Source organism: Oncorhynchus mykiss, chromosome 2 (genome assembly GCF_013265735.2).
Source record: "Oncorhynchus mykiss isolate Arlee chromosome 2, USDA_OmykA_1.1, whole genome shotgun sequence".
Taxonomy (NCBI): domain Eukaryota; kingdom Metazoa; phylum Chordata; class Actinopteri; order Salmoniformes; family Salmonidae; genus Oncorhynchus; species Oncorhynchus mykiss.
In genome coordinates this window covers 23,175,102-23,200,347 of record NC_048566.1, presented here as the reverse complement: position 1 = coordinate 23,200,347, position 25,246 = coordinate 23,175,102, and the positions used below count along the sequence as shown (strand labels likewise).

The window sequence follows — 25,246 nt, the reverse complement described above, 5'->3', positions numbered from 1 at the left end:
TAAATCAGAACTATGACTAAACAGAATACTACTATGTTACTGTATGGATGTATGAATCTTATTATAATCATAATGCTGAATGTAATGTGTGTAGTTTTCATCCAGAATTAGAAGAACTGTCTGTTCCTTGTTAGAAACTAATGGAGCTATCGTCAGACTGGCTGGAATGCTGTGTTCCTTACAGGACATCCTGTCTCTCCCCAGGAAGGGGAGAGACCTTGGGCTTGTAGTAGATTGTTTAACAGGTGGCAGGCAATGTGGGAAGGCTTGTGAACTATATTGCCATTGTATCGGAGAGAAGGAGAAGCAGCATTCAAAACGCTATGACGAAATGTGATATAAACCAATGCACATTGTATTATGATCAGTACTCTCGAGAATAAACGCTATTGATTGATTTTGAGAAGGGTCTCTGTCCATTTTATGCAAATAAGTATCTTACAAATTCTTAGAAATGGGCAGAGTGTTTTAATTGAATTGGTTGATGAACTTATAGGAATCAAATTCCTTTAACTGTCACAGCCATAGAGATCCTATAAAATTACTAGAGGGGTTATGTCATAAACCCTCAGTTCCTGAATGTATGAAAATGGCAGTCGTGGTCAGGGAGAAATCCAAACCAGTCATTTCCTGCTTTTACTTTTTCAGGAAAGTAAAAGCAAGGCATGTAATATATCAGAAATTGTGTAACATAATTGGTCATCTTCAATATTGTCATATACTTATGAGTACAGTATATATTGTTTTTATACACATTTTCTGTATAAACAGCCTCTAAAATGTAAATAGACCATCAAGGTCTCAATGTTTGTTTTCTTAGAAAGCTGTGTGTTATATGATATGTTAGTACTTGTTGCATTTACCACTTGTTTAAGTCCTATCATCAACTGACTATACAGTGCCTTGCGAAAGTATTCGGCCCCCTTGAACTTTGCGACCTTTTGCCACATTTCAGGCTTCAAACATAAAGATATAAAACTGTATTTTTTGTGAAGAATCAACAACAAGTGGGACACAATCATGAAGTGGAACGACATTTATTGGATATTTCAAACTTTTTTAACAAATCAAAAAAAGCCCCTTTACTTTCAGTGCAGCAAACTCTCTCCAGAAGTTCAGTGAGGATCTCTGAATGATCCAATGTTGACCTAAATGACTAATGATGATAAATACAATCCACCTGTGTGTAATCAAGTCTCCGTATAAATGCACCTGCACTGTGATAGTCTCAGAGGTCCGTTAAAAGCGCAGAGAGCATCATGAAGAACAAGGAACACACTAGGCAGGTCCGAGATACTGTTGTGAAGAAGTTTAAAGCCGGATTTGGATACAAAAAGATTTCCCAAGCTTTAAACATCCCAAGGAGCACTGTGCAAGCGATAATATCGAAATGGAAGGAGTATCAGACCACTGCAAATCTACCAAGACCTGGCCGTCCCTCTAAACTTTCAGCTCATACAAGGAGAAGACTGATCAGAGATGCAGCCAAGAGGCCCATGATCACTCTGGATGTACTGCAGAGATCTACAGCTGAGGTGGGAGACTCTGTCCATAGGACAACAATCAGTCGTATATTGCACAAATCTGGCCTTTATGGAAGAGTGGCAAGAAGAAAGCCATTTCTTTTTTGCAACAATGCAAAACGTTATGTTTGGCGTAAAAGCAACACAGTTGAACACACCATCCCCACTGTCAAACATGGTGGTGCCAGCATCATGGTTTGGGCCTGCTTTTCTTCAGCAGGGACAGGGAAGATGGTTAAAATTGATGGAAAGATGGATGGAGCCAAATACAGGACCATTCTGGAAGAAAACCTGATGGAGTCTGCAAAAGACCTGAGACTGGGACGGAGATTTGTCTTCCAACAAGACAATGATTCAAAACATAAAGCAAAATCTACAATGGAATGGTTCAAAAATAAACATATCCAGGTGTTAGAATGGCCAAGTCAAAGTACAGACCTGAATCCAATCGAGAATCTGTGGAAAGAACTGAAAACTGCTGTTCACAAATGCTCTCCATCCAACCTCACTGAGCTCAAGCTGTTTTGCAAGGAGGAATGGGAAAAAATGTCATTCTCTCGATGTGTAAAACTGATAGAGACATACCCCAAGCGACTTACAGCTGTAATCGCAGCAAAAGGTGGCGCTACAAAGTATTAACTTAAGTGGGCTAAATAATTTTGCACGTCCAATTTTTCAGTTTTTGATTTGTTAAAAAGTTTGAAATATCCAATAAAAGTCGTTCCACTTCATGATTGTGTCCCACTTGTTGATTCTTCACAAAAAAATACAGTTTTATATTTTTATGATTGAAGCCTGAAATGTGGCAAAAGGTCGCAAAGTTCAAGGGGGCCGAATACTTTCGCAATGCACTGTACCTATGTGAGAATGCTGTTCATCGACTACAGCTCAGCATTTAACACCATAGTACCCTCCAAACTCGTCATCAAGCTAGAGACCCTGGGTCTCGACCCCGCCCTGTGCAACTGGGTCCTGGACTTCCTGACGGGCCGCCCCCAGGTGGTGAGGGTAGGTAACAACATCTCCACCCCGCTGATCCTCAACAATGGGTCCCCACAAGGGTGCGTTCTCAGCCCTACCCTGCACTCCCTGTTCACCCACGACTGCATGGCCATGCACGCCTCCAACTCAATCATCAAGTTTGCAGACGACACTAGAGTGGTAGGCTTGATTACCAACAATGACTAGACGGCCTACAGGGAGGAGGTGAGGGCCCTCGGAGTGTGGTGTCAGGAAAATAACCTCACATTCAACTTCAACAAAACGAAGGAGATGATTGTGGACTTCAGGAAACAGCAGAGGGAGCACCCCACTCTCCACATTGATGGAACAGTAGTGGAGAGGGTAGAAAGTTTTAAGTTCCTCGATGTACACATCATGGACAAACTGAAATGGTCCACCCACACAGACAGCATCGTGAAGAAAGCACAGCAGCGCCTTTTCAACCTCAGGAGGCTGAAGAAATTTGGCTTGTCACCAAAAACACACAAACTTTTACAGATGCACAATCGAGAGCATCCCGTCGGGCTGTATCACCGCCTGGTACGGCAACTGCTCCACCCACAACCGTAAGGCTCTCCAGAGGGTAGTGAGGTCTGCACAACGCATCACCGGAGGCAAACAACGTGCCCTCCAGGACACCTACACCACCTGTCACGTAGAGTAGGCCAGATGGCTAAACTGGATAACCTAACCTCTATAAAAATAAAAAGATGGCGGAACCGCAAAAGTTCTGTGCAAAGGTGTTTATTTACAAGTGATTCCGGAACAGAAAACAGTACTGCCATCAACGTCTACCTTATGGGACAGCTTAAAACCAATGCTGCCCCATCCACAGCTCAATCCAAAAAATCCCCCTTAGAGACTGGAGAGAGGCTCATTTTATAGGGCTAACCCCTCCCCTCAGAACAATTAACCCTAATTAATTAATCAATTAACAATACAAACCTACATTTTCCATGAACTAAACATACTAAAGGATATACATTGCAACACGGTTTTAAACAATATCACATCATAACATTTACAACATTACATCACTACTGACAATATCTTTCAATATGCCCATATGCATTAATGAGCCATTTGGGACAGGCACTATAAAGCCAACCCAATTCCCTTAGCTCGGGTCCTTTTCCAGCATACCCGGAAGCTACAGAGATGGAGAGAGAGGAACAGAACAAACAAACAATGCGCCCATCCACAACATTGATAAGTATAATAATTATTGTATCTCTCAAATATGAACATTGACAAGTGTGAAATGCATATACCAAGACAGAAGTTAAATTGTGTGTCGACCCACATTGTTAACTTATGGTATAATGGCGCAGAGAGGAGTGATGAATATGTGTGTGCGTTAAAGAACCAAATGCTGCCCGCGGCCAGTGACGGACTTCTACGTCACATTACCTTCCTCCTCTTCTGAAGCGACCATGTTCGGGAGCCTTGATAGGTAGTCCGCAGTAACGTTCTCTTTTCCTGCCTTGTGACGGACACAGAACCTGAAGGGCTGGAGCTCCAGATACCACCTGGTCACACGAGAATTCCGGTCCTTCATGGTCTGGATCCAGGTCAGTGCTCTGTGGTCCGTGTGCAGGTCAAATTCCCTCCCAAGAAGGTAGTAACGGAGGCTATCTAGGGCCCACTTTATAGCCAGGCACTCCTTTTCGATTGTAGAATACCTGGTTTCCCTGGGCAACAGCTTCCGACTCAGGTACAGCACAGGAAGCTCTTCTCTTGGCTCCCCTTGGGCCAGTACAGCTCCAATTCCTACAGCCGAAGCGTCCACCTGCACGAGAAATCTCTTCTTAAAATCAGGGGTCTGGAGAACAGGGAATGAGCACAGTCGTTTTTTCAGTGTCATGAAGGCTTCTTCACACTCCTCAGTCCACTTCACAGGGTTGCTGGCCCCCTTCGAAGTGAGGTTGGTCAGAGGGACAGCGATGGTCGAAAACTGTGGAATGAATCTCCGGTACCACCCTGCCAGACCTAGGAAGGACTTCACCTGTGTCTTGGTTCTGGGTTGAGGGCTATTCCTGATGGACTCCACTTTCTCCACCTGAGGCCGAACTTCACCCTTACCCAGCTGGTAACCCAGGTACTTTGTCTCCTGTTTCGCCCACTCACACTTCAGGAGGTTAAGCGTGAGGCCTGCTTCATGGATCTTCCCCAGGACGCTGCTAAGATGCTGTATGTGCTCCTCCCAGGAGTGGCTGTAGATCACCACGTCGTCCAAGTAAGCAGCACAGTAATCGTCACAGTCCTGGAGGACCTTGTCCATCAGCCTCTGGAAAGTCGCAGGGGCCCCATGAAGGCCAAACGGCATGACCTTGAACTGGAACAGGCCCATTGGCGTCCGGAATGCAGTGTAGGCCTTGGATTGTTCATCCAGGGGCACCTGCCAGTACCCTTTGCAGAGATCCAATGTGGTGATGTAATAAGCTCTACCTATTCTCTCCAGTAAGTCGTCAATGCGGGGCATGGGATAGGCATCAAACTGGGAGATGGCATTCACCTTACGGAAGTCCATGCAGACGCGCAAAGAGCCATCCTTCTTTGGGACAATGACAATAGGGCTGCTCCATTCACTTGAAGATGGCTCGACAACATCCATCTCTATCATGGTGTGGACCTCTTCCTTGAGGGCTACCACCAGCCTCTCAGGCACACGGTAAGGATGCTGGCGGACAGGGTTCTGGCCAGGTTTCAAACGAATGACGTGTTCCAGGACTTTGGTTCTTCCTGGTCTCTGACTGAAAATACTTGCCAAACAGCTGCTTCAGCTCATCTTGCTTGTCTTCTTCCAGGTGAGCCAGTATGACTTCTGCTCGTTCTTTCCATGCCTCTGTGACCCCATCCGACTCATCCTCTTCTACTTTGCGGACCAGAAAGGACTTTCCTTTGGAGAGTTCCTCTTTCTCCTCCCAGGCCTTGAGAAGGTTCACATGGTAGGTTTGCTTCTTCTTACCCTTGTCCGGGTGCAGCCCCTCGTAGGTCACTGGGCCCATCTTCCTCCCGATTAGGTACGGTCCTTGCCATTGCGCAAGGAGCTTGCTGGTAGACGAGGGAAGGAGGAGCAGGACTTTCTGTCCTGGCTAAAAACTCTGTGGCGAGCGTGCTGGGCATAGCCTCTCTTCTGGGCCTTCTGGGCTTGCTGAAGGTTTGCTTTAGCTTCCTCTCGGTACCGTTCCAACCTGTCTCGCATCTGGAGGACATACTGGACAATCCCCTGTCCTGAGGTAGCTACTGGGGAACCTTCCCAGCACTTCTTCAGCAGGTCCAGTGGTCCTTGCACTGGCCATCCATAGAGGAGTTCGAATGGCGAGAAACCTGTCGATGCCTGAGGCACCTCCCTGTAAGCAAAAAGCAGAAAGGGTAACCACTTATCCCAGTCTTTACCAGTGTCAGCCACAAACTTCCTCAGCATGTTCTTGAGCGTTTGATTGAATCTCTCTACGAGCCCATCCGTTTGGGGATGGTAGGGAGTAGTCCTCAAGCCTTTAATGCCCAGCTGTCGGTGGAGTTGAACCATCAGTCGCGAGGTGAAGTTTGTCCCTTGGTCCGTCAGGATTTCATCTGGGATTCCTACACGAGAGAAGAGCTGAACAAGAGCACTGATTATTTTTGGAGTGGTTATGGAACGGAGTGGGAAGGCTTCTGGGAACCGGGTGGCATAGTCACAGATCACCAATATATACTTGTAACCTGCACTACTCTTCTCCAAGGGTCCAACAATGTCCATTGCAATTCTCTTGAATGGGGTAGAGATAACTGGCAGTGAACATAGAGGAGCCCGTTCAGACCTACGGACAGCACTGGTTTTCTGGCACGTGGGGCATGATTTGCAGTATTTTTGTACATCGGTATACATGGAGGGCCAAAAGAAACGGGAGCCTAGCCTAAGATAGGTCTTATGTTGCCCTAGATGGCCTGCCCATGGAACTGTATGTGCAAGGTTGAGAACAAGTGGTCTACAGGTAGATGGCACCACCAACTTCCTGCTATCTGCCTCTGACCCAAGGTAGAGTATGTGGTTGTCTACTGTGTAAATCCCCCCACATGAAGATTGACTGTCCCCAGCTAAGGCCTTGTCAAACAAACATTTCAAGGTTGCGTCAGACTTCTGCAGTGTAGCAAAATTTTGTGGAACATCCCATTGCACCTCTAACCCAGACACATCAGCAACAGGTACAGGGGTTCCCACATACTTCTCAAGACGCCGCTGGCGGCGTGACTTTCTGGGCCCTTTGGTTCCCCCCTCGCACAGACTATCACACAAGTCAGGCAGAGGTTGTAAACCAGCTTTGGCCTGGGCACGAGTGACAACTGAACATGCCATCTGAACATCAGACTGGCAAACTGACTGCCCATATAGCTGACCCCCCACACTTCCCAACAGATCAGAGAGTACAGGCACATCCCTCCCCAAAATCATCTCAAAAGGTAGCTTCTCCATTACCCCAACTTTGAGGAGGTATTTCTGACCCTGAATCTCAACTGTGAGCTCAGCTGTGGGCTGCTGTGACTGGTCACCATGGACACATTGGATCAGTGTCTGATGACCATAATCAATGTCATTAACAGGTACATTACCTTTTCTGATCAATGACAGGGAACTGCCGGTGTCAATCATTGCAGTAAGACTTTTACCATTCACTTTTACAGGTACCAAGCATGACCCTTCCCGAGTCTGTCTATTCTGAACACCATCCCCCTCTCTGGGTACATAACAGTAACCTGAGTGCTTGGATTTATGTAGCGGACACATTGAAGCTTTGTGCCCCTGCTGCCGGCAGTAAAAACAGGTCAGACCCCTCCCATCAGAGCGAACTGCATGATCCCTTACCTCCCTCCCAGACACATAACCCCCAGAGTTACCTCCACCATCTCTGGCGTTTCTGATGTCCCCTGTGTCTCTGAGACTCCTTGGAGCGGGTGCTGCAGGTTGTGGTGGGCCCCCTTTACGTGCATTAAGATACTGCAGTGCAAGCTTGGCCGCCATAAGCCCGTCCTTGGGCTCGTGCTCTCGGACCCAGGTTCGAATGTCGTGTGGTAGAACTTGTAGAAGTTGCTCGAGGATGATAACCTCCCCGATTTCGTCCTGTGTCTTCTCCCCCGGTCGAACCCATCGTCGGTAGAGACCCTTGAGGCGGTGGTACGTCTCTGTCGGCGACTCACCCGATGGCGTTGATGCAGCTCTGAAGCGTTGACGGTAGGTTTCCGGTGAGATGTCAAACTTCACCAGCAGCGCTTCCTTCAAGCCCTCGTAGACATTGGCCAGCCCCTCATCCATTGCTGTGTAAGCCTCTAAGGCCTTGCCCGTGAGCAATGGGACAAGCCTGCAGGCCCACTCTACCTCAGGCCACGTCTTAGCCATGCGCTCAAACCTCAGCAGGTAGTTTTCAATGTCCTCCCCCTGCTGGTATGAGGGCATCTTTGGCTCCTTCCTCAGGAATGCTGGAAGATGGACGTTAACACTGCTGGACTGGTCTCCTGGTGCTGGCCTCATTACTGCTTGGGGTGCCTGCTGTGGAGTTGAAGTCCCTGCTGCATCGAGCCTTTGTCGTCCTGGTGTTGGAAGACCCAATCTTGGGCTCTCACTGACGAGTTCCGCCTGGTGGGGAGCTGTGAGGATAGATTGGCGTAGGCCACGTAACTCCTGCTTGAGGTCTTCGTCCCTCCTCTCAAGGCAGGTGAAAAGTTGTTGAAAAAAGGTTACCATGGTTGGGTGTGGTTCTGGTCCCCCAACTGCTCCTTCAGTCAGCAGCTCACCCAGTTCTGGTTGTCTTTGACCCCGCGGTCGGGCTCCTAGTTTCTCATACTTGACCTCTTCTTCACCAGACGATTCCATGGTATTCCACCCCGGTTCAACTTCAGGTACCTTTTCTGACAGTTGATGCTGTTGCTGAGAACGCAATCCTGTACGCATTCCTTTACCTCTCTTGTTGGAATTCACTGATTTGCGGTACGCCATCCCACCACTGCCACCATATGTCACGTAGAGTAGGCCAGATGGCTAAACTGGATAACCTAACCTCTATAAAAATAAAAAGATGGCGGAACCGCAAAAGTTCTTCTGTGCAAAGGTGTTTATTTACAAGTGATTCCGGAACAGAAAACAACAGTACTGCCATCAACGTCTACCTTATGGGACAGCTTAAAAACAATGCTGCCCCATCCACAGCTCAATCCAAAAAAATCCCCCTTAAAGACTGGAGAGAGGCTCATTTTATAGGGCTAACCCCTCCCCTCAGAACAATTAACCCTAATTAATTAATCAATTAACAATACAAACCTACATTTTCCATGAACTAAACATACTAAAGGATATACATTGCAACACGGTTTTAAACAATATCACAACATAACATTTACAACATTACATCACTACTGACAATATCTTTCAATATGCCCATTTGCATTAATGAGCCATTTGGGACAGGCACTATAAAGCCAACCCAATTCCCTTAGCTCGGGTCCTTTTCCAGCATACCCGGAAGTTACAGGGATGGAGAGAGAGGAACAGAACAAACAAACAATGCGCCCATCCACAACATTGATAAGTATAATAATTATTGTATCTCTCAAATATGAACATTGACAAGTGTGAAATGCATATACCAAGACAGAAGTTAAATTGTGTGTCGACCCACATTGTTAACTTATGGTATAATGGCGCAGGGAGGAGTGATGAATATGTGTGTGCGTTAAAGAACCAAATGCTGCCCGCGGCCAGTGACGGACTTCTACGTCACACCACCCAATGTCACAGGAATGCCAAAAAGATCCTCAATGACAACAACCACCCTAGCCATTGCCTGTTCACCCCGCTATCATCCAGAAGGCGATATCAGTACAGGTGCATCAATGCAGGGACTGAGAGACTGAAAAACAGCTTCTATCTCAAGGCCATCAGACTGTTAAACATCCATCAATAACATTGAGTGGCTGCTGCCAACATACTGACTCAACTCCAGCCACTATAATAAGGGCGAAATTGATGTAATAAATGTATCACTAGCCACTGTAAACAATGCCACTTCATATAATGTTTACATACCCTACATTACTCATCTCATATGTATATACTTTACGCTATACCATACCATCCACTGCATCTTGCCTATGCCGTTCGGCCATCACTCATTCATATATTTATATATGTAAATATTCTTATTCATTCCTTTACACTTGTGTGTATAAGGTAATTGCTGTGGAATTGTTAGGTGAGATTATTCGTTGGAAATTACTGCATTGTCGGAACTAGAAGCACAAGCATTTCGCTACACTCGCATTAACATCTGCTAACCATGTGTATGTGACAAATAACATTTGATTTTATTTGATTTTAACAGAAATGGAATAATGTGTCCCTGAACAAAGGGGGGGGGGGGGGGGGGGGTCAAAATCAAAAGTAACAGTCAGTATCTGGTGTGGCCACCAGCTGCATTAAGTTCTACAGTGCATCTCCTCCTCATGGACTGCACCAGATTTGCAAGTTCTTGCTGTGAGATGTTACCCAACTCTTCCACCAAGGCACCTGCAAGTTCCCGGACATTTCTGCCAGGAATGGCCCTAGCCCTCACCCTTCGATCCAACAGGTCCCAGATGTGCTCAATGGGATTGAGATCCGGGCTCTTCGCTGGCCATGGCAGAACACTGACATTCCTGTCTTGCAGGAAATCACGCACAGAACGAGCAGCATGGCTGGTGGCATTGTCATGCTGGAGGGTCATGTCAGGATGAGCCTGCAGGATGGGTACCAGATGAGGGAGGAGGATGTCTTCCCTGTAATGCACAGCGTTGAGATTGCCTGCAATGACAACAAGCTCAGTCCGATGATGCTGTGACACACCGCACCAGACCATGATAGACCCTCCACCTCCAAATCGATCCCGCTCCAGAGTACAGGCCTCGGTGTAACGCTCATTCCTTCGACGATAAATGCAAATCCGACCATCACTCCTGGTGAAACAAAACCACGACTCGTCAGTGAAGAGCACTTTTTGCCAGTCCTGTCTGGTCCAGCGACGGTGGGTTTGTGCCCATAGGCGACGTTGTTGCCGATGATGTCTGGTGAGGACTTGCCTTACAACAGACCTACAAGCCCTCAGCCTATAGCGGACAGTCTGAGCACTGATGGAGGGATTGTGTGTTCCTGGTGCAACTCGGGCAGTTGTTGTTGCCATCCTGTACCTGTCCCGCAGGTGTGATGTTCGGATGTACCAATCCTGTGCAGGCGTTGTTACACGTGGTCTGCCACTGCGAGGATGATCAGCTGTCCGTCCTGTCTCCCTGTAGCGCTGTCTTAGGTGTCTCAGTACGGACATGGCAATTTATTGCCCTTGCCTCATCTGCAGTCCTCATGCCTCCTTGCAGCATGCCTAAGGTATGTTCACTCAGATGAGCAATGACCCTGGGCATCTTTCTTTTGGTGTTTTTCACGAGTCAGTCGAAAGGCCTCTTTAGTGTCCTAAGTTTTCATAACTGTGACCTTAATTGCCTACTGTCTGTAAGCTGTTGGTGTCTTAACGACCTGTCTACAGGTGCATTTTGAGCTGCAAATACGGTTGCCCCAGTGTGAGTTTTTTTATGCGCGTGATGTTAGAACGTTCTCTCCATTCCAGAATGTATACAATGCATTCTGGATTTCACGTGATCGTCTGTCGGACCAAAGATGCTATAACAAAATGAGGTGACTCAGCGTTGACTCATTTTGAGAACTTCATGAAGTGAATGGTGGGATGTGAACGGTGGTAGACGACACACCCCTTCAACATGCATGCTATAAACAGACCAAACTCATCTTGTCTTTTATTATCTTTCGGGAAAAAAGCTTGGCTGCGGGCTGAAACTAATTGTCTAATTACTTTCGATTTCTAGAAAGTATTTAACTCAACGGTGAGCTCACCTGTGATGTGATTCATTAGACATAGCAATTGCTATTAGCTAATTCATATTGTAGTTTCTGTCAGCCGAGAGTTAGAAAATATGACTGCTTGTGTTGAGTCAATCTTTCCTCAGTTAGCGCTAGGACAAATGTAGCCTACATTTTTCCGGTTAAGATGATTGTGTTATGCTATAGATACTTCTGTGAATATCTTAACATTACATCCAAAAATAAACTGCTCACATTCTGGACATAACTTTGTAAGGACTGTGTTTGTGTAAAAAGTTTCTGAAAAAAGTGTGGCCAGCTCAAATGCTGATTGTTACGTCATTCGAAACTGTCTGTTCTAAATGAGCGTTCTAATCACACGGGTGGGATGGTATGTGTGAAAGGGTTAATTGTTTAAGGTTCATTGAACAAGCAGTTTAAACCCTTTATAATGACGATTTGTGACGTTATTTGGATATTTACGATTTATCTTTGAAAGACATGGTGCTGAACAAGGGATGTTTATTTTGTTGCTGAGTTTACATATAAAGTGGGTAAAACAACATGTAAACACTATTAATTAAAGTGACCATTGTTCAATGACTATATGTACATAGGGCAGCAGTACTGGGTGGTAGCCGGCTCGTGACAGTGTCTAAGGTTCAGGGCAGGGTACTGAGCAGAGGTCAGTTAACCCTCAAGGAATTAACTCGCCTCACCATCAGTCTGAGACGAAATATGGGAACTCCTGGTGGCAAAAATAAAGACATCATTTTACATGTGAGATGGGAATTAGATGTGAAATTTACACATTAGTTCCCTTATTCTCTGAAAGAGGGTGGATATCTGACAAGAATGAGCAAGAATTGGCAAACTATGCAAGTAATTGATTTGTATTTTATACATTACAAGTATCATATCCAATGTTAACTTACTAGTGATAATAAAATGTTCCTTATACCTTCAGGTCCAGCACTGAGAGGAGGTGATGGGGATTGAAAAATTACCGTTGCTTTTTCTTATTCATTGCATTTGGCTTGGAGGTAGGCTACAAATATACATTCTGTATACAGTAATAAATATTGTATTTATTTATTTACTCATTTGCTGACAAGAAAATACAAACAATGTGATTACAGCAGTGGCGGTCGGTGCCGTTTATGAACATGGCCTTATTTCTATTACAGCATATTGGATGACTGTCATTCATATTCCATTCACCCAGCTCAATGTAATATCACTACACCTCTATATCACCAGTGAGACGAGCCCTCCCTCTCTCTCAAATTTTCCCTGTACACATCATGAGGTTGCTACAACCTATCTGATGAAGGAACATTTACAACGTAGGTGCACAGGTTGACAGAATTTTGCGTAATCAAGGTGACAGACAGTGACATAGTCAGTACCACCTACCACACTCTTGCTTGGATATAGCTGATCTGGACTATAATCATTAGTCCAACAGTTGAAAACGAGTTTCAATTCGACCAATTCAGGTATGTTTATCCCCGTCAACAGAACTGGCGCAATGAATACACACCTGATCACACGCAAACACAGTTCACGTTCATAGCAGCAACATACAAAAAGCTGGTTGTATGTATAATTCCGTCTCACATCCATCTACATGCGCTCCTTCTCTCACATTTTCCCTTCGCTTGTGGACTTCATTACACAACACATCAGAGTACAGTTTGGAGTAGAGTGTACAGTTAGCAGCAAGCAGTTTATCAGTTACACAGGCGGGCCTTGGTGGCAATAAATTAATAAAACCAAAAGCTTACATTGACTGGCCATAGCCAGCTAGCTAACATGGCATCCCATTCTGTTTGAGATGGTTGTTTGAGTAGGCTAAACTAGCTAGCTGCATTCCATTCTTACACTCAAATTCCTTGACATGTGTCCAACACCTCTGACTAACATTTTTCCATCTGCTATTTGAGTGTTGGGAGTTGATACCTCGTCATGGACTGCTGAGGTGCCCGGCTCAGTCTCCGGCCTGCAGGGCTCATGCATCGTGATTCCCTGCTCATTCAACTACCCAGAACCAAAGATAAAGCCCTCTGAATTCACTGGCATCTGGTTCAAAGACACTTCTGAGGTTATCTACCACCCAGACAGCTCCAACGTCATCACAGACTACAGGGGTCGTACAAAGTTGGTAGGAAACCTCAGACAGAAGAACTGCTCTCTCAGAATCGACCCCCTCCATAGCAGTGACAAAGGACCCTTTACTTTCAGGATTGAAATCAAAGACTATAACAAGGCTTCATACAAAGATGACAGAGTCTTCATTACAGTGAGCGGTAAGTTCTCCAGGGAAAATAGACAATTACAGTATCCTATTTACCCTAAAGTTAACATATTAGCTATAGCTTCTTGTTGATAAGAATTGTAATGGTACAAAAAAGGACAGACCCAAGAATAAGTGCTATATACAGTGCCTTGCGAAAGTATTCGGCCCCCTTGAACTTTGCGACCTTTTGCCACATTTCAGGCTTCAAACATAAAGATATAAAACTGTATTTTTTTGTGAAGAATCAACAAGTGGGACACAATCATGAAGTGGAACGACATTTATTGGATATTTCAAACTTTTTTAACAAATCAAAAACTGAAAAATTGGGCGTGCAAAATTATTCAGCCCCTTTACTTTCAGTGCAGCAAACTCTCTCCAGAAGTTCAGTGAGGATCTCTGAATGATCCAGTGTTGACCTAAATGACTAATGATGATAAATACAATCCACCTGTGTGTAATCAAGTCTCCGCATAAATGCACCTGCACTGTGATAGTCTCAGAGGTCCGTTAAAAGCGCAGAGAGCATCATGAAGAACAAGGAACACACCAGGCAGGTCCGAGATACTGCTGTGAAGACGTTTAAAGCCGGATTTGGATACAAAAAGATTTCCCAAGGTTTAAACATCCCAAGGAGCACTGTGCAAGCGATAATATTGACATGGAAGGAGTATCAGACCACTGCAAATCTACCAAGACCTGGCCGTCCCTCTAAACTTTCAGCTCATACAAGGAGAAGACTGATCAGAGATGCAGCCAAGAGGCCCATGATCACTCTGGATGAACTGCAGAAATCTACAGCTGAGGTGGGAGACTCTGTCCATAGGACAACAATCAGTCGTATATTGCACAAATCTGGCCTTTATGGAAGAGTGGCAAGAAGAAAGCCATTTCTTAAAGATATCCATAAAAAGTGTTGTTTAAAGTTTGCCACAAGCCACCTGGGAGACACACCAAACATGTGGAAGAAGGTGCTCTGGTCAGATGAAACCAAAATTGAACTTTTTGGCAACAATGCAAAACGTTATGTTTGGCGTAAAAGCAACACAGCTGAACACACCATCCCCACTGTCAAACATGGTGGTGGCAGCATCATGGTTTGGGCCTGCTTTTCTTCAGCAGGGACAGGGAAGATGGTTAAAATTGATGGGAAGATGGATGGAGCCAAATACAGGACCATTCTGGAAGAAAACCTGATGGAGTCTGCAAAAGACCTGAGACTGGGACGGAGATTTGTCTTCCAACAAGACAATGATCCAAAACATAACGTCTCTCGATGTGCAAAACTGATAGAGACATACCCCAAGTGACTTACAGCTGTAATCGCAGCAAAAGGTGGCGCTACAAAGTATTAACTTAAGGGGGCAGAATAATTTTGCACGCCCAATTTTTCAGTTTTTGATTTGTTAAAAAAGTTTGAAATATCCAATAAATGTCGTTCCACTTCATGATTGTGTCCCACTTGTTGTTGATTCTTCACAAAAAAATACAGTTTTATATCTTTATGTTTGAAGCCTGAAATGTGGCAAAAGGTCGCAAAGTTCAAGGGGGCCGAATACTTTCGCAAGGCACTGTAACTGTTGTCATCTCTTTGTTGATTTCAGACTCTCCAGACCCCCTCTCTCTGTCAGTGAAGGAGGTGGTGAAGGTGGGGGAGGAGGTATCTGCCTCCTGCTCTGTGTCTCACTCCTGCCCATCTGATCCCCCGCTCATCACCTGGAGCCACTCTGGAACACCCAGCATCCAATCACAGCAGCAGACCAAGGGCCAGTGGGAAGAGACATCAACCCTGACCTTTAGATCCAGCAACGCTGATAACAACCAGCCTCTAGTCTGCACAGCAGCATACAGGGGAGGGAAGACAGTGAGCAGCTCCAAGACGCTAACTGTCAAATGTAAGTGGCCCACATCTGTGTATTAACAACACTGTTTGGAAGATTTTCACTTTCACAATATTTCTGTGAATATGAGAAATTAAACTTATTTGAAAAGGGAACTAAAACTTTGTCCGTACTTCCCTTTGGAAATTAAAATATATTGAAATCACGTGGTTGATCCACTGAATCTGTCCTAAGATGTTCATTACATAGTAATATCATTCTTACTAATGATGTTATTCATAGATGCCCCAGTGGATGTGAAGGTTAAGGGAGTGTCCAGTGTGAAGGAAGGAGACTCTGTAGAGCTGAGATGCTCCAGTGACAGTAACCCTGCTGCCAACAGCTACCATTGGCACAACAGCAGAGGACCTCTGCCCACCACTGGACCCACACTCACACTGGAGAATGTGACCAGACTCACTGAAGCCATCTACTGCACTGCCATCAATACAGAGGGACTAGGCGAATCCAGCCCACTGAAGCTCAACGTAGAGTGTAAGTAGATCGAGAGTTAGTTGATTCATCCACATGTTGTCACTAAGGGGCATGTCATGTCTGTGTATATAATATTAAGACAATACTCTTCCGGATGTAGCACTACATGTTCAGTTAAAACCAAACTGTTCATCATTCTCATCCCAGACTCCCCTGAGATCAAAGTGGACTCTGCCTGCACTTCAGACATCTCTATGGTAACATGTCTGTGCATTGTGGATTCAGAGCCCCCCAGCACTGTGGAGTGGTCTCTTCCAGCAGGACACCTGCCCAGTACCAGGGTGGAGATGCATGGGTCAGTTACCGTGGTTACCCTACAGAGGGCACTAGGCTTCTCAGAGACCATCCACTGCCATGCCAGCAACACACAGGGCAATGCCAGCTTGTCCTTCACTGTGTCCACAAATGGTAAGGGAAACAGTTGGTGAAGTGTATCATTAATGAATTAATTAAACAAATAATTATTTATATCATAAGGAATAGTAGAGGTACATTTAATACATCATATTTATTTGTTTTTGGACAGATAAGATGTCGATGCTGTACGTTTCAATTGGTATTGCTGCATTAGTGGTGGTGGTAATACTAGTTCCCATGTCAGCTTGCCTTTTGACTAAGAAGGGGTAAGTTACTATTTTATTTATTTTTGGAAGGAGTTAAGTAGATTTTTTTTGATAGCTGTTTTGTTCTGTTTTGATAACTTGCCATTTTTCTCATCAGTGGGAGGAGTCATAGTGACCTGCCAGTAGCCAGTATACAGGACATGGATGCAGCCAAGTGTGCTTCCTCAGATCCCTCAACATCAAGGTATTTTTCTACAGGCTGTTCTATCTATCTATATCTATTGTTATAATCTCCACCCGGCACAGCCAGAAGAGGACTGGCCACCCCACATAGCCTGGTTCCTCTCTAGGTTTCTTCCTAGGTTTTGGCCTTTCTAGGGAGTTTTTCCTAGCCACCGTGCTTCTTCACCTGCATTGCTTGCTGTTTGGGGTTTTAGGCTGGGTTTCTGTACAGCACTTTGAGATATCAGCTGATGTACGAAGGGCTATATAAAATAAATTTGATTGATTGATTGATTGATATCTGTCATCTTAACCTACAATCCTTGCTGAGTTGCTAAAGTCCATTAGCCTAAATTAAATCTTGTTGTGTCTTATCAAATTTAGAGAATGCATCTGAGAGTTGTCCTAACTCTATCCACAGGAAAGAGCAGAAAGACACCAGCAGTGAAATCCTCACAAACTACTACACCAACGATCAGCTATATGGCAACATGGAGGTACTGTATGAACTGTAGTGAATTACACCATGACATTCAGGGGGTCTCTAATGAGTGCATTCGCTTGCCCGTACATAATTTATTTAAATAAAAAATAAAGATGTAATTTAAACAGTAAAAGTGTTATCTTTCACTGTGGCATTTTCATCTGATTTTCAAACAAATCACTTCAAAAATTAAGCGACCTCTGCATGTTGGTCTACTCCAAAATAATTATAGCATTCAAACTGTAGTCTCTAATTGCCAGTTTGATAAATGGAAATATACATCTCTTTCAAAACAACAAAACGTTATGCCAATGACATTCAGCGATTGCCATTGATAAGGCCTACATTAATTGAAAAACGGGATGGTCACTCTGTTGCGGACAGTGCCGTTTAAGATGAGGGAGGACGATTGTTTTATTTTTTTATGAGCATGGTCTTATTTCTATTACAGCGTATTGGATGACTGTCATTCATATTCCATTCACCCAGCTCAATGTGACAGTGATAGGTTTAGGCTACTACATGATATACAAATTTTCCCTATTCCCATCATGAGATTGCTACAACCTAGCCTATGAACGAAAGTTTACAACGTAGCTGCACAGGTCGAGAGAAAAATGTGAGTAATCAAGTTGACAGACATTGACACATGCAATACCGCCTTGCACACTTGCTTGTATCTAGCTGATCTGGGGTATAATCATTAGTCCAACAGTTGCAAACTAGTGTTTCTATTGGACAAATTCAGGTATGTTTATTCCTGTTTCATTCCATTTGCTTCCATTTAGGAAATGTTTTTCAACATTATGGACAGAATGAATACATCCCTGATCACAGGTGTATTCACAATTCACTTTCATGGCAGCCAAATACAAACAGCATGATCATTTGCTCATTATATAATTCCTTCTTGCATCTAAGCACTCTCCTCCTCTCACCCTTTGCATTCGCTTGTGGACTTCAATGCACAATACAACAGCTGTGTGTGACCAGGTGAAAAAACCTTTCCAAGCCAAACCTTGATATCATAACCGCTACACACAGCCAACATCATTGTCACCATATTAGCTAACATCATAGTCAACATAGCTAACATTAGCTACTCGAACTAACATGTTAATAAACCCGCTACAATCATCCAGTACAGTGTAAAGCAAGCAGTTTGGCAGTTACACCGTTGGGCCCCGGTGGCAATAAATGAATAAAACCAAAAGCTTACCTTGACTTGGAAGAGTTCTAGTGTTGGATAGCCATAGCCAGCTGGCTAACATAGTATCCCTCTCTGTTTGAGCCAGGTGTTTGAATAGGCTAAACTAGCTAGCTGCATTCACTAGCTAGGTAAGTGAAAGTGAAAAAAAATACAATGAAATATAGTTAGCTCGCTCTCTCTCATTCATTTTTGAAGAAATGAATTTGTTAAAAACTGGTCAACTATTATCTTTTTCTCTCTTTGAGTCAACTACTCACCACATTTTGTGCACTGCAGTGCTAGCTAGCTAGCTGTAACTTATGCTTTCAGTACTAGATTCATTCTCTGATCCTTTGATTGGGTGGACAACTGTTATGAGAATTCTGTTCTCCTGCTCATTAACCAATTAAATTATAGTACTCTCAGTCTGTTATAGCAGGATTTGTAAGATACTGATAGAAATGAAAACAGACAGAGGCCCAGTCTACCAAAGTTAAATGTTTATTCACGGAACGCTCTGACGTGCACAGTACAAAGATCTTCAATTTATAGTGACACACATACTTCCACACAAACCATCAAATCCGCCCGCCAATAGAGATTAGGGGAGTCTGTGAGAATAGCGTCTTCCTGCCCTCCCCTAGGATAAGGAGAGACCTGGGACTGGGAAGTTCTCAGTGTCCTAAGCCAAGGTCGGCCCCGAATCTGGCTCAGACAGACAGTCTGTTATCAAAATACTAGACACAATGTCCCCAAAACGTTGATTCTGATTAAGAACTACACTCCAGTATATATTATTCCACCGACTAAAACCACACAGGTATTATAATAATCTAAATGATTCTAACGCTTATATGCATGCATTATAATAATCCAATGATTCAAATCAATTTTATACAATCACATGATTTCAGACTTATGGTTTCAGGAGTGTAATATTCTAATAATTTCTTAAAAAACATGGCTTCAGACTTATGGTTTCAGGAGTGTAATATTCTAATAAATTATTAAAACACATTTACTTATCAACAACATGTCAGTTCATACTACAAGAGCTCTGATAGATTGGAGGACATTCTCCAGAAGTTGTCATAATTACTGTGTAAGTCTATGGAAGGGGGTGAGAACCATGCGCCTCTTAGGTTTTTAATGTACCCAGAGGCGGACGGAAACTAGCTGTCCTCCGGCTACACCATTGTTCTCCCCTGGCGAGTGCTGTTAAGGCTACTGTATACCTTCACAGAAATTTTAATTTTTTTAAATAAATGATTTGGTGACGTGGATATATTTAGTATAGTTGTAGCTATTATTGTTTCACAATTTTATTTTATGAAATTCACTGAGGAGGATCGTCCTCCCCTTCCTCCTCTGAGGAGCTTCCACTGTCTAACATACAAAGTCAATTGTCACGTTCGTCGTAACGAGGAGACCAAGGCGCAACGTGATTGGAATACATTATTTTATTAAAACGAAGAACACTTAAACAAACGGACCGTGACACTATAAACAACTAGTGCTGACATGCAACTACACATAGACAATAACCCACAAAACCAAAATGGAAAATGGCAACCTAAATAGGATCCCCAATCAGAGACAACGATAAACAGCTGTCTCTGATTGGGAACCAATTCAGGCCACCATAGACCTACATTTACCTAGACAATACCAAAATCCCATAGATATACAAAAAAAACCTAGACAAGACAAAAAACACACAATACCACCCTCATCACACCCTGACCTAACCAAAATAATAAAGAAAACAAAGATAACTAAGGTCAGGGCGTGACATCATTTTACTAGACTAGGTTACAATGTGTATTACCATGAACTTCAAATAGGCCTACCGGTAGCCAGTGAGGTAGTGGTAAAAAACATACGTGGGTAAACTCTGATTGCCGGTCGGGGTAAAAAAAATGTTAACACTCCCTATACTTTAAATGAATTTCTCTGAAAAAGGTGGATAAACGGCATTTACTTGTGTAGCCTACCCTCTCAGTCGAGACTATTTTACACACATATTCAAACACAAGCAGAACAGGTGGCCTTCATACAATATAACTGAATCAAACCATGTTTTACACCCTAGTTCATGAGTTGTTTATAATTCATGAGTTAATGCTTGGAGTTTTGAATTAGAACATTGAACTTAAACCCTGTACAAATCATGGATCTTGGAGATCTCGGAAAATGCACTGTAAGTGTAACTATGCATTCAAAACATTTCATTATGTTTTGCCGTGAAAATACTTTAAGGGCACACAAATCCAAAATAATGTTTGTCCTATGCCATTGCAAAATCGAATGCTTCTAACCGAACGTTAACCTCTTCTAACTGAAAGAGTCACCTTATAGGCCTACTGTCATTAAAGTATAGCCTACTTGTTGGATGGATTGGATGTGAATTGGTGTCTAACTGTAGGCTAGTTGTCTAGTGATATTGTCAACCATCATCAGCTGATCCAGGAAACTGTCACGAGAATTTTCTATCCCAATGATAATAACTGACAACCAATAGCTCTGACCAATCCCAGAGGTTTGTTAGACCATGGGTATAATAATAATTAGTCAAATCCTCAGCTTATACAAAAGGTTAGTACAGTTTATTCAGAGAATGTTCTAAAGTCAAGAATACAAAGACATCCATTTTATAGCTGTGCACATACTTCCACACAAACACTAGATACAGTGGGGCAAAAAAGTATTTAGTCAGCCACCAATTGTGCAAGTTCTCCCATGAGAGAGGCCTGTAATGTTCATCATAGGTACACTTCAACTATGACAGACAAAATGAGGAAAAAAATCCAGAAAATCACATTGTAGGATTTTTAATGAATTTATTTGCAAATTATGGTGGAAAATAAGTATATGTCATGCAATAAAATGCAAATTAATTACTTTAAAATCATACAATGTGATTTTCTGGATTTTTGTTTTAGATTCCGTATCTCACAGTTGAAGTGTACCTATGATAAAAAATTACAGACCTCTACATGCTTTGTTAGTAGGGAAACCTGCAAAATCGTCTGTGTATCAAATACTTGTTCTCCCCACAGCGCGCACCTGAAAAACAAAGCAATGAGTACTCTAAACAGCTGACTGACAAAAGCAAACAATGATAAATCAATGGATAAACCTAATGTATTGGAATAAAGGCTATTTTTATCAAGGGCACATGGCAAACAAATTGTGAAAATTAGGAAATACAAAGGAAAATCTATGCGCAAAGGAGCTCAGTTTAGGCCAAAATTCAGCACTAGTGGGTGGACAGTGCTGCCACATAGTAATACATGGTTTAAACCATGACAGAGAGGTGGGGGGGTTCGTTTCATTTGGAAGCTTTTATTTCCATATTTACCACCGTAAAACATACTTTTCACTACATTTCAAACAAATAGGAGAATGGTTAAATTAGCATTTATTAGAGACCCCTCAAAGTTGGACTTTTGTTGCATTTAGGGGAGCTAATGTCTCATTCAGGGGAGCTGAGCCTCCCCTGGCTCCCCCGTAATTCACACCTTGACTGTAGGCCTACTGCATATGTTTACAGCTACTGTAGAGATCTGAGAAGAACTTTGCTCTAAATACGAAGGATTAAGATCACAATAGAGGTGTTGTTGATGATGATATCTCTGATCTGGTTTCCTGTAGGCTGAAGAAGATGGCGACCCATGCGAATGTGTTGGTGGAGACGATGCAATCTATGGTAACATTTGAACACAACAAGAAGCATGTGGGAGTCAGCTGGCTCAGAGGCCATTGTTCTTAGTCTGTCAAAAGCTCCAGTAAAATATTTACATTTTAACCCAATGTAGCACAGCAGCCGACTGCTTATTTCTTAGCTTTATTGTTAATATGGCTAAAGAATATAGTACATTCTTATTTGTGTTGTGGCTTGTGTTGTGGCTTTCACAAGGCTTTTGTTTGTATCTATGGCTTGGGTGAATCAAAATGAACCTGATTTGAATGGCTATACAGTTATAATTATTGGGAAGTGTATATACAGTATATTATTGTTTTTGTGTTGCTCCTTTCAACTGTAATCCACTTATGTGTAACTGACATTCAGGTCAGCACAGTGCTTCTGTGGTCCCCTTGAATGTACAGAGAGATACAGTATAGTGTCATTTGTCAAAACAGGCCATATTGAGATATACTGTATGTACTTGAGATGGAGAATACAACGATTGTAAAGTAAAGTACCTTGAACATTTTCTCCAGATCAGATTGAATATGAACATGTGTAAATGTTCAACAACAACAGTGATCAAATGAAAAATATCTGTGTTTCATTGCATTTTAATATAGTCTGTAATGTTTGTTTCTGAATATCCCAATCTACTAGCGAGTTATTTTTCATCCTTTATGTTCTTACTGGGACACGCTGATCCACATTGATCTAATGTGTGGGAAAAACAAACATCTATTGTTATCATAAATCAACTTCAAGTACTCAAAGAAGGTAAATGTCAAGCAGAAGTAATTGATAGTCACCAATGAGCTGCTGTCTCCACTTGTCTTCCTCTTCTCAGGGGTCTTCACTGGTTATCACAGCCACAAAGTCATAAACCCCACCTATATCTACAAATTATCTCATTCACATCTGCTTTTAAACCCAACTCTAACCTTAAATTAAAAACAAAACACATTTTTGTTTTCATAGATTATAAGGATATAGTCCGTTGACATTGGGGCTGTGTTATCTAGTTGAAACTCTTCACAGGTCGTCGTGGCCTCTGTAAATCAACACATCTCCTCCTGTTGGTTCATAGAAGGTATTACATCATATGTTTACGTGAAATGGATTGAGGATTGATGAGCAAGAGAAGTAGAGGACTAAAATGTGAACAAACTTAATTAATGCACTACCAGTTCTGTCTGGTCTGCTCTAGATTCACATCAAAGATTATCATGACGATTTTGTTGTAGATTTGGATCACAATAAATTGTGTTGCAGTAAAAGCCCATCTAGAGAATCTATCCCAAAGTGATCCCCTATAAAGTTATTTTTCTCTGAGTACAAACAGTCTAAACCATCTACCATATAAATGATACACAAGGGGAATGTTGCTTATTTTTTATTTTACAATACATTCTGGAACTTTGAGGGTTTATGACACAGCCCCACTAGGATCTCTATGGCGACTCTGATCCAACCATTAATACATACATTGCTATGCTAAGTTCAATATGTAGCTAGATGTAGAAGGCAAATGTTAACTAGGTAACGTGTCCCATGAATGGAAGTTAGGCCAGCAAGCAAGCATTTTAGCCAGGTAGCCTAGGACAACAAAATAAAGTGTGTACTGTATGACAGAGTGATAGATTGTTTCGTCAACATGAAAGAGAGGAGGATGGTTTGGCGTTTCTCTACAAGGAGGGTCAGTCAACATGTTTTTCTACTTGCACAAACATGCGCACACACACGCACACAGAAATCAGAACCATGGACAGCCACATCATATTCTTCCCCAGTGATTTTACCCACACCTGACAGCAATGTCTTTAGGTCAGGACTTTACTATACACTTGTCTTTACTCTCTTTAAATAAATACATTTTGCAGTATTCAAATTATATTTTACACACTGTCAATTTTGTTTCCCCTCATTTATTTGAGTTGGAATTTCCCAAACTGCACATGGAAGTCAGACTTTCCTCTTGATCATATGACTACAGTACCCAGAATATGAATATATCAGATATGTTACATAGACAGAACATGAGAGGGAGCAAGGATTGGTGTGAAAATAGTAGGCCTACACAAGGCCTTTGGTCTGATTCTCTACTGTTCTCTCCATAGAGTGTACTCTCTCACTCCCCAAGAATACATGGAATAATGAAGACATCCTGTGCAGGCTAATACATGCAACACATAGCCACTGAGAGATGAAAATAGGACACCCACAGGAGTTTTGATGGTGATAGCATCGAAGGAGCAGGCTACATTCAGTAATAAAATAAAGTGTTACAGCATTTGTGTTCAGCACGTTCTTTGCTTGTAATCTGTTAATTATTCACTGTAACATTTGATACTTTATCATCTTAATGGTAATGTTTAGTTGATGCATTCAGGCACTATAACCACTATCTACTGTATGTATGAAGTCCTACAGCTACCCCACTTGTTACTTCTTGACTGAGTCACTGCTCAACTTGATTAGAAAAGCCATACATTACAAGCGAGGGTGGGGCGATCTATGTTGCACCAACACTTTCTCACCATACACATGTCTACTGGAAGACCAGTCATTGTTTTAAGGTAAAGACAATTTTAATAATTGTGTTAGTTTAGGATATACTGTGTGCAGCATTTTTGCTTGGAACTGTTACTGTATTTAGAATTGGGCATGACTAATGATCTGTATCAATATTAAGGGTTGATTAGTGAAATATGTCTACCTAGTCGAAGCCATAGAGATCCTATTAAATTACTAGAGGGGCTATCTTATAAACCCTCAAATTTCCGGAATGTATGAAAATGCCAGCCATTGTTGACAGGGAGAAATCCAAACCAGTCAAATTGGAATGAGTAGCAGTAGAGGCATAGGTGATGCATTTCCTGCTTTTACTTATGCAGGGAAATCAAAGTAAGGCATGTGATGTATCACTTGGTGATTTTAGCAAGTACATCTTGGTTGGGCAAAAAAACAAAAACATTTGGGAGATGAATGCCAGCAAAGCCACTACACTACACAACACAATACTA

General features: G+C 42.8%; 1 protein-coding gene across 2 annotated transcripts in view; it reads left to right on the top strand.

Moving 5' to 3' along the window:
* The window catches only part of LOC110538224 (B-cell receptor CD22), a 24,497-nt gene extending 609 nt beyond the window's left edge, over positions 1 to 23,888 (top strand). Inside the window, exons 1-10 of one of the 2 annotated variants that reach the window (XM_021624901.2) lie at positions 9,019 to 9,088; positions 12,371 to 12,446; positions 13,350 to 13,712; positions 15,307 to 15,597; positions 15,826 to 16,077; positions 16,225 to 16,485; positions 16,604 to 16,700; positions 16,798 to 16,884; positions 17,284 to 17,359; positions 22,190 to 23,888. In XM_021624901.2, the coding sequence (XP_021480576.2) occupies positions 12,392 to 12,446; positions 13,350 to 13,712; positions 15,307 to 15,597; positions 15,826 to 16,077; positions 16,225 to 16,485; positions 16,604 to 16,700; positions 16,798 to 16,884; positions 17,284 to 17,359; positions 22,190 to 22,255 (1,548 nt within the window). In that variant the 5' untranslated portion in view covers positions 9,019 to 9,088; positions 12,371 to 12,391 and the 3' untranslated portion in view covers positions 22,256 to 23,888. Of the gene's footprint in view, positions 1 to 9,018; positions 9,089 to 12,370; positions 12,447 to 13,349; positions 13,713 to 15,306; positions 15,598 to 15,825; positions 16,078 to 16,224; positions 16,486 to 16,603; positions 16,701 to 16,797; positions 16,885 to 17,283; positions 17,360 to 22,189 lie in introns of those variants that run through there. The other variant, XM_021624911.2, reaches the window with a different exon arrangement.
* The last annotated feature ends 1,358 nt before the right edge of the window (positions 23,889 to 25,246 follow it).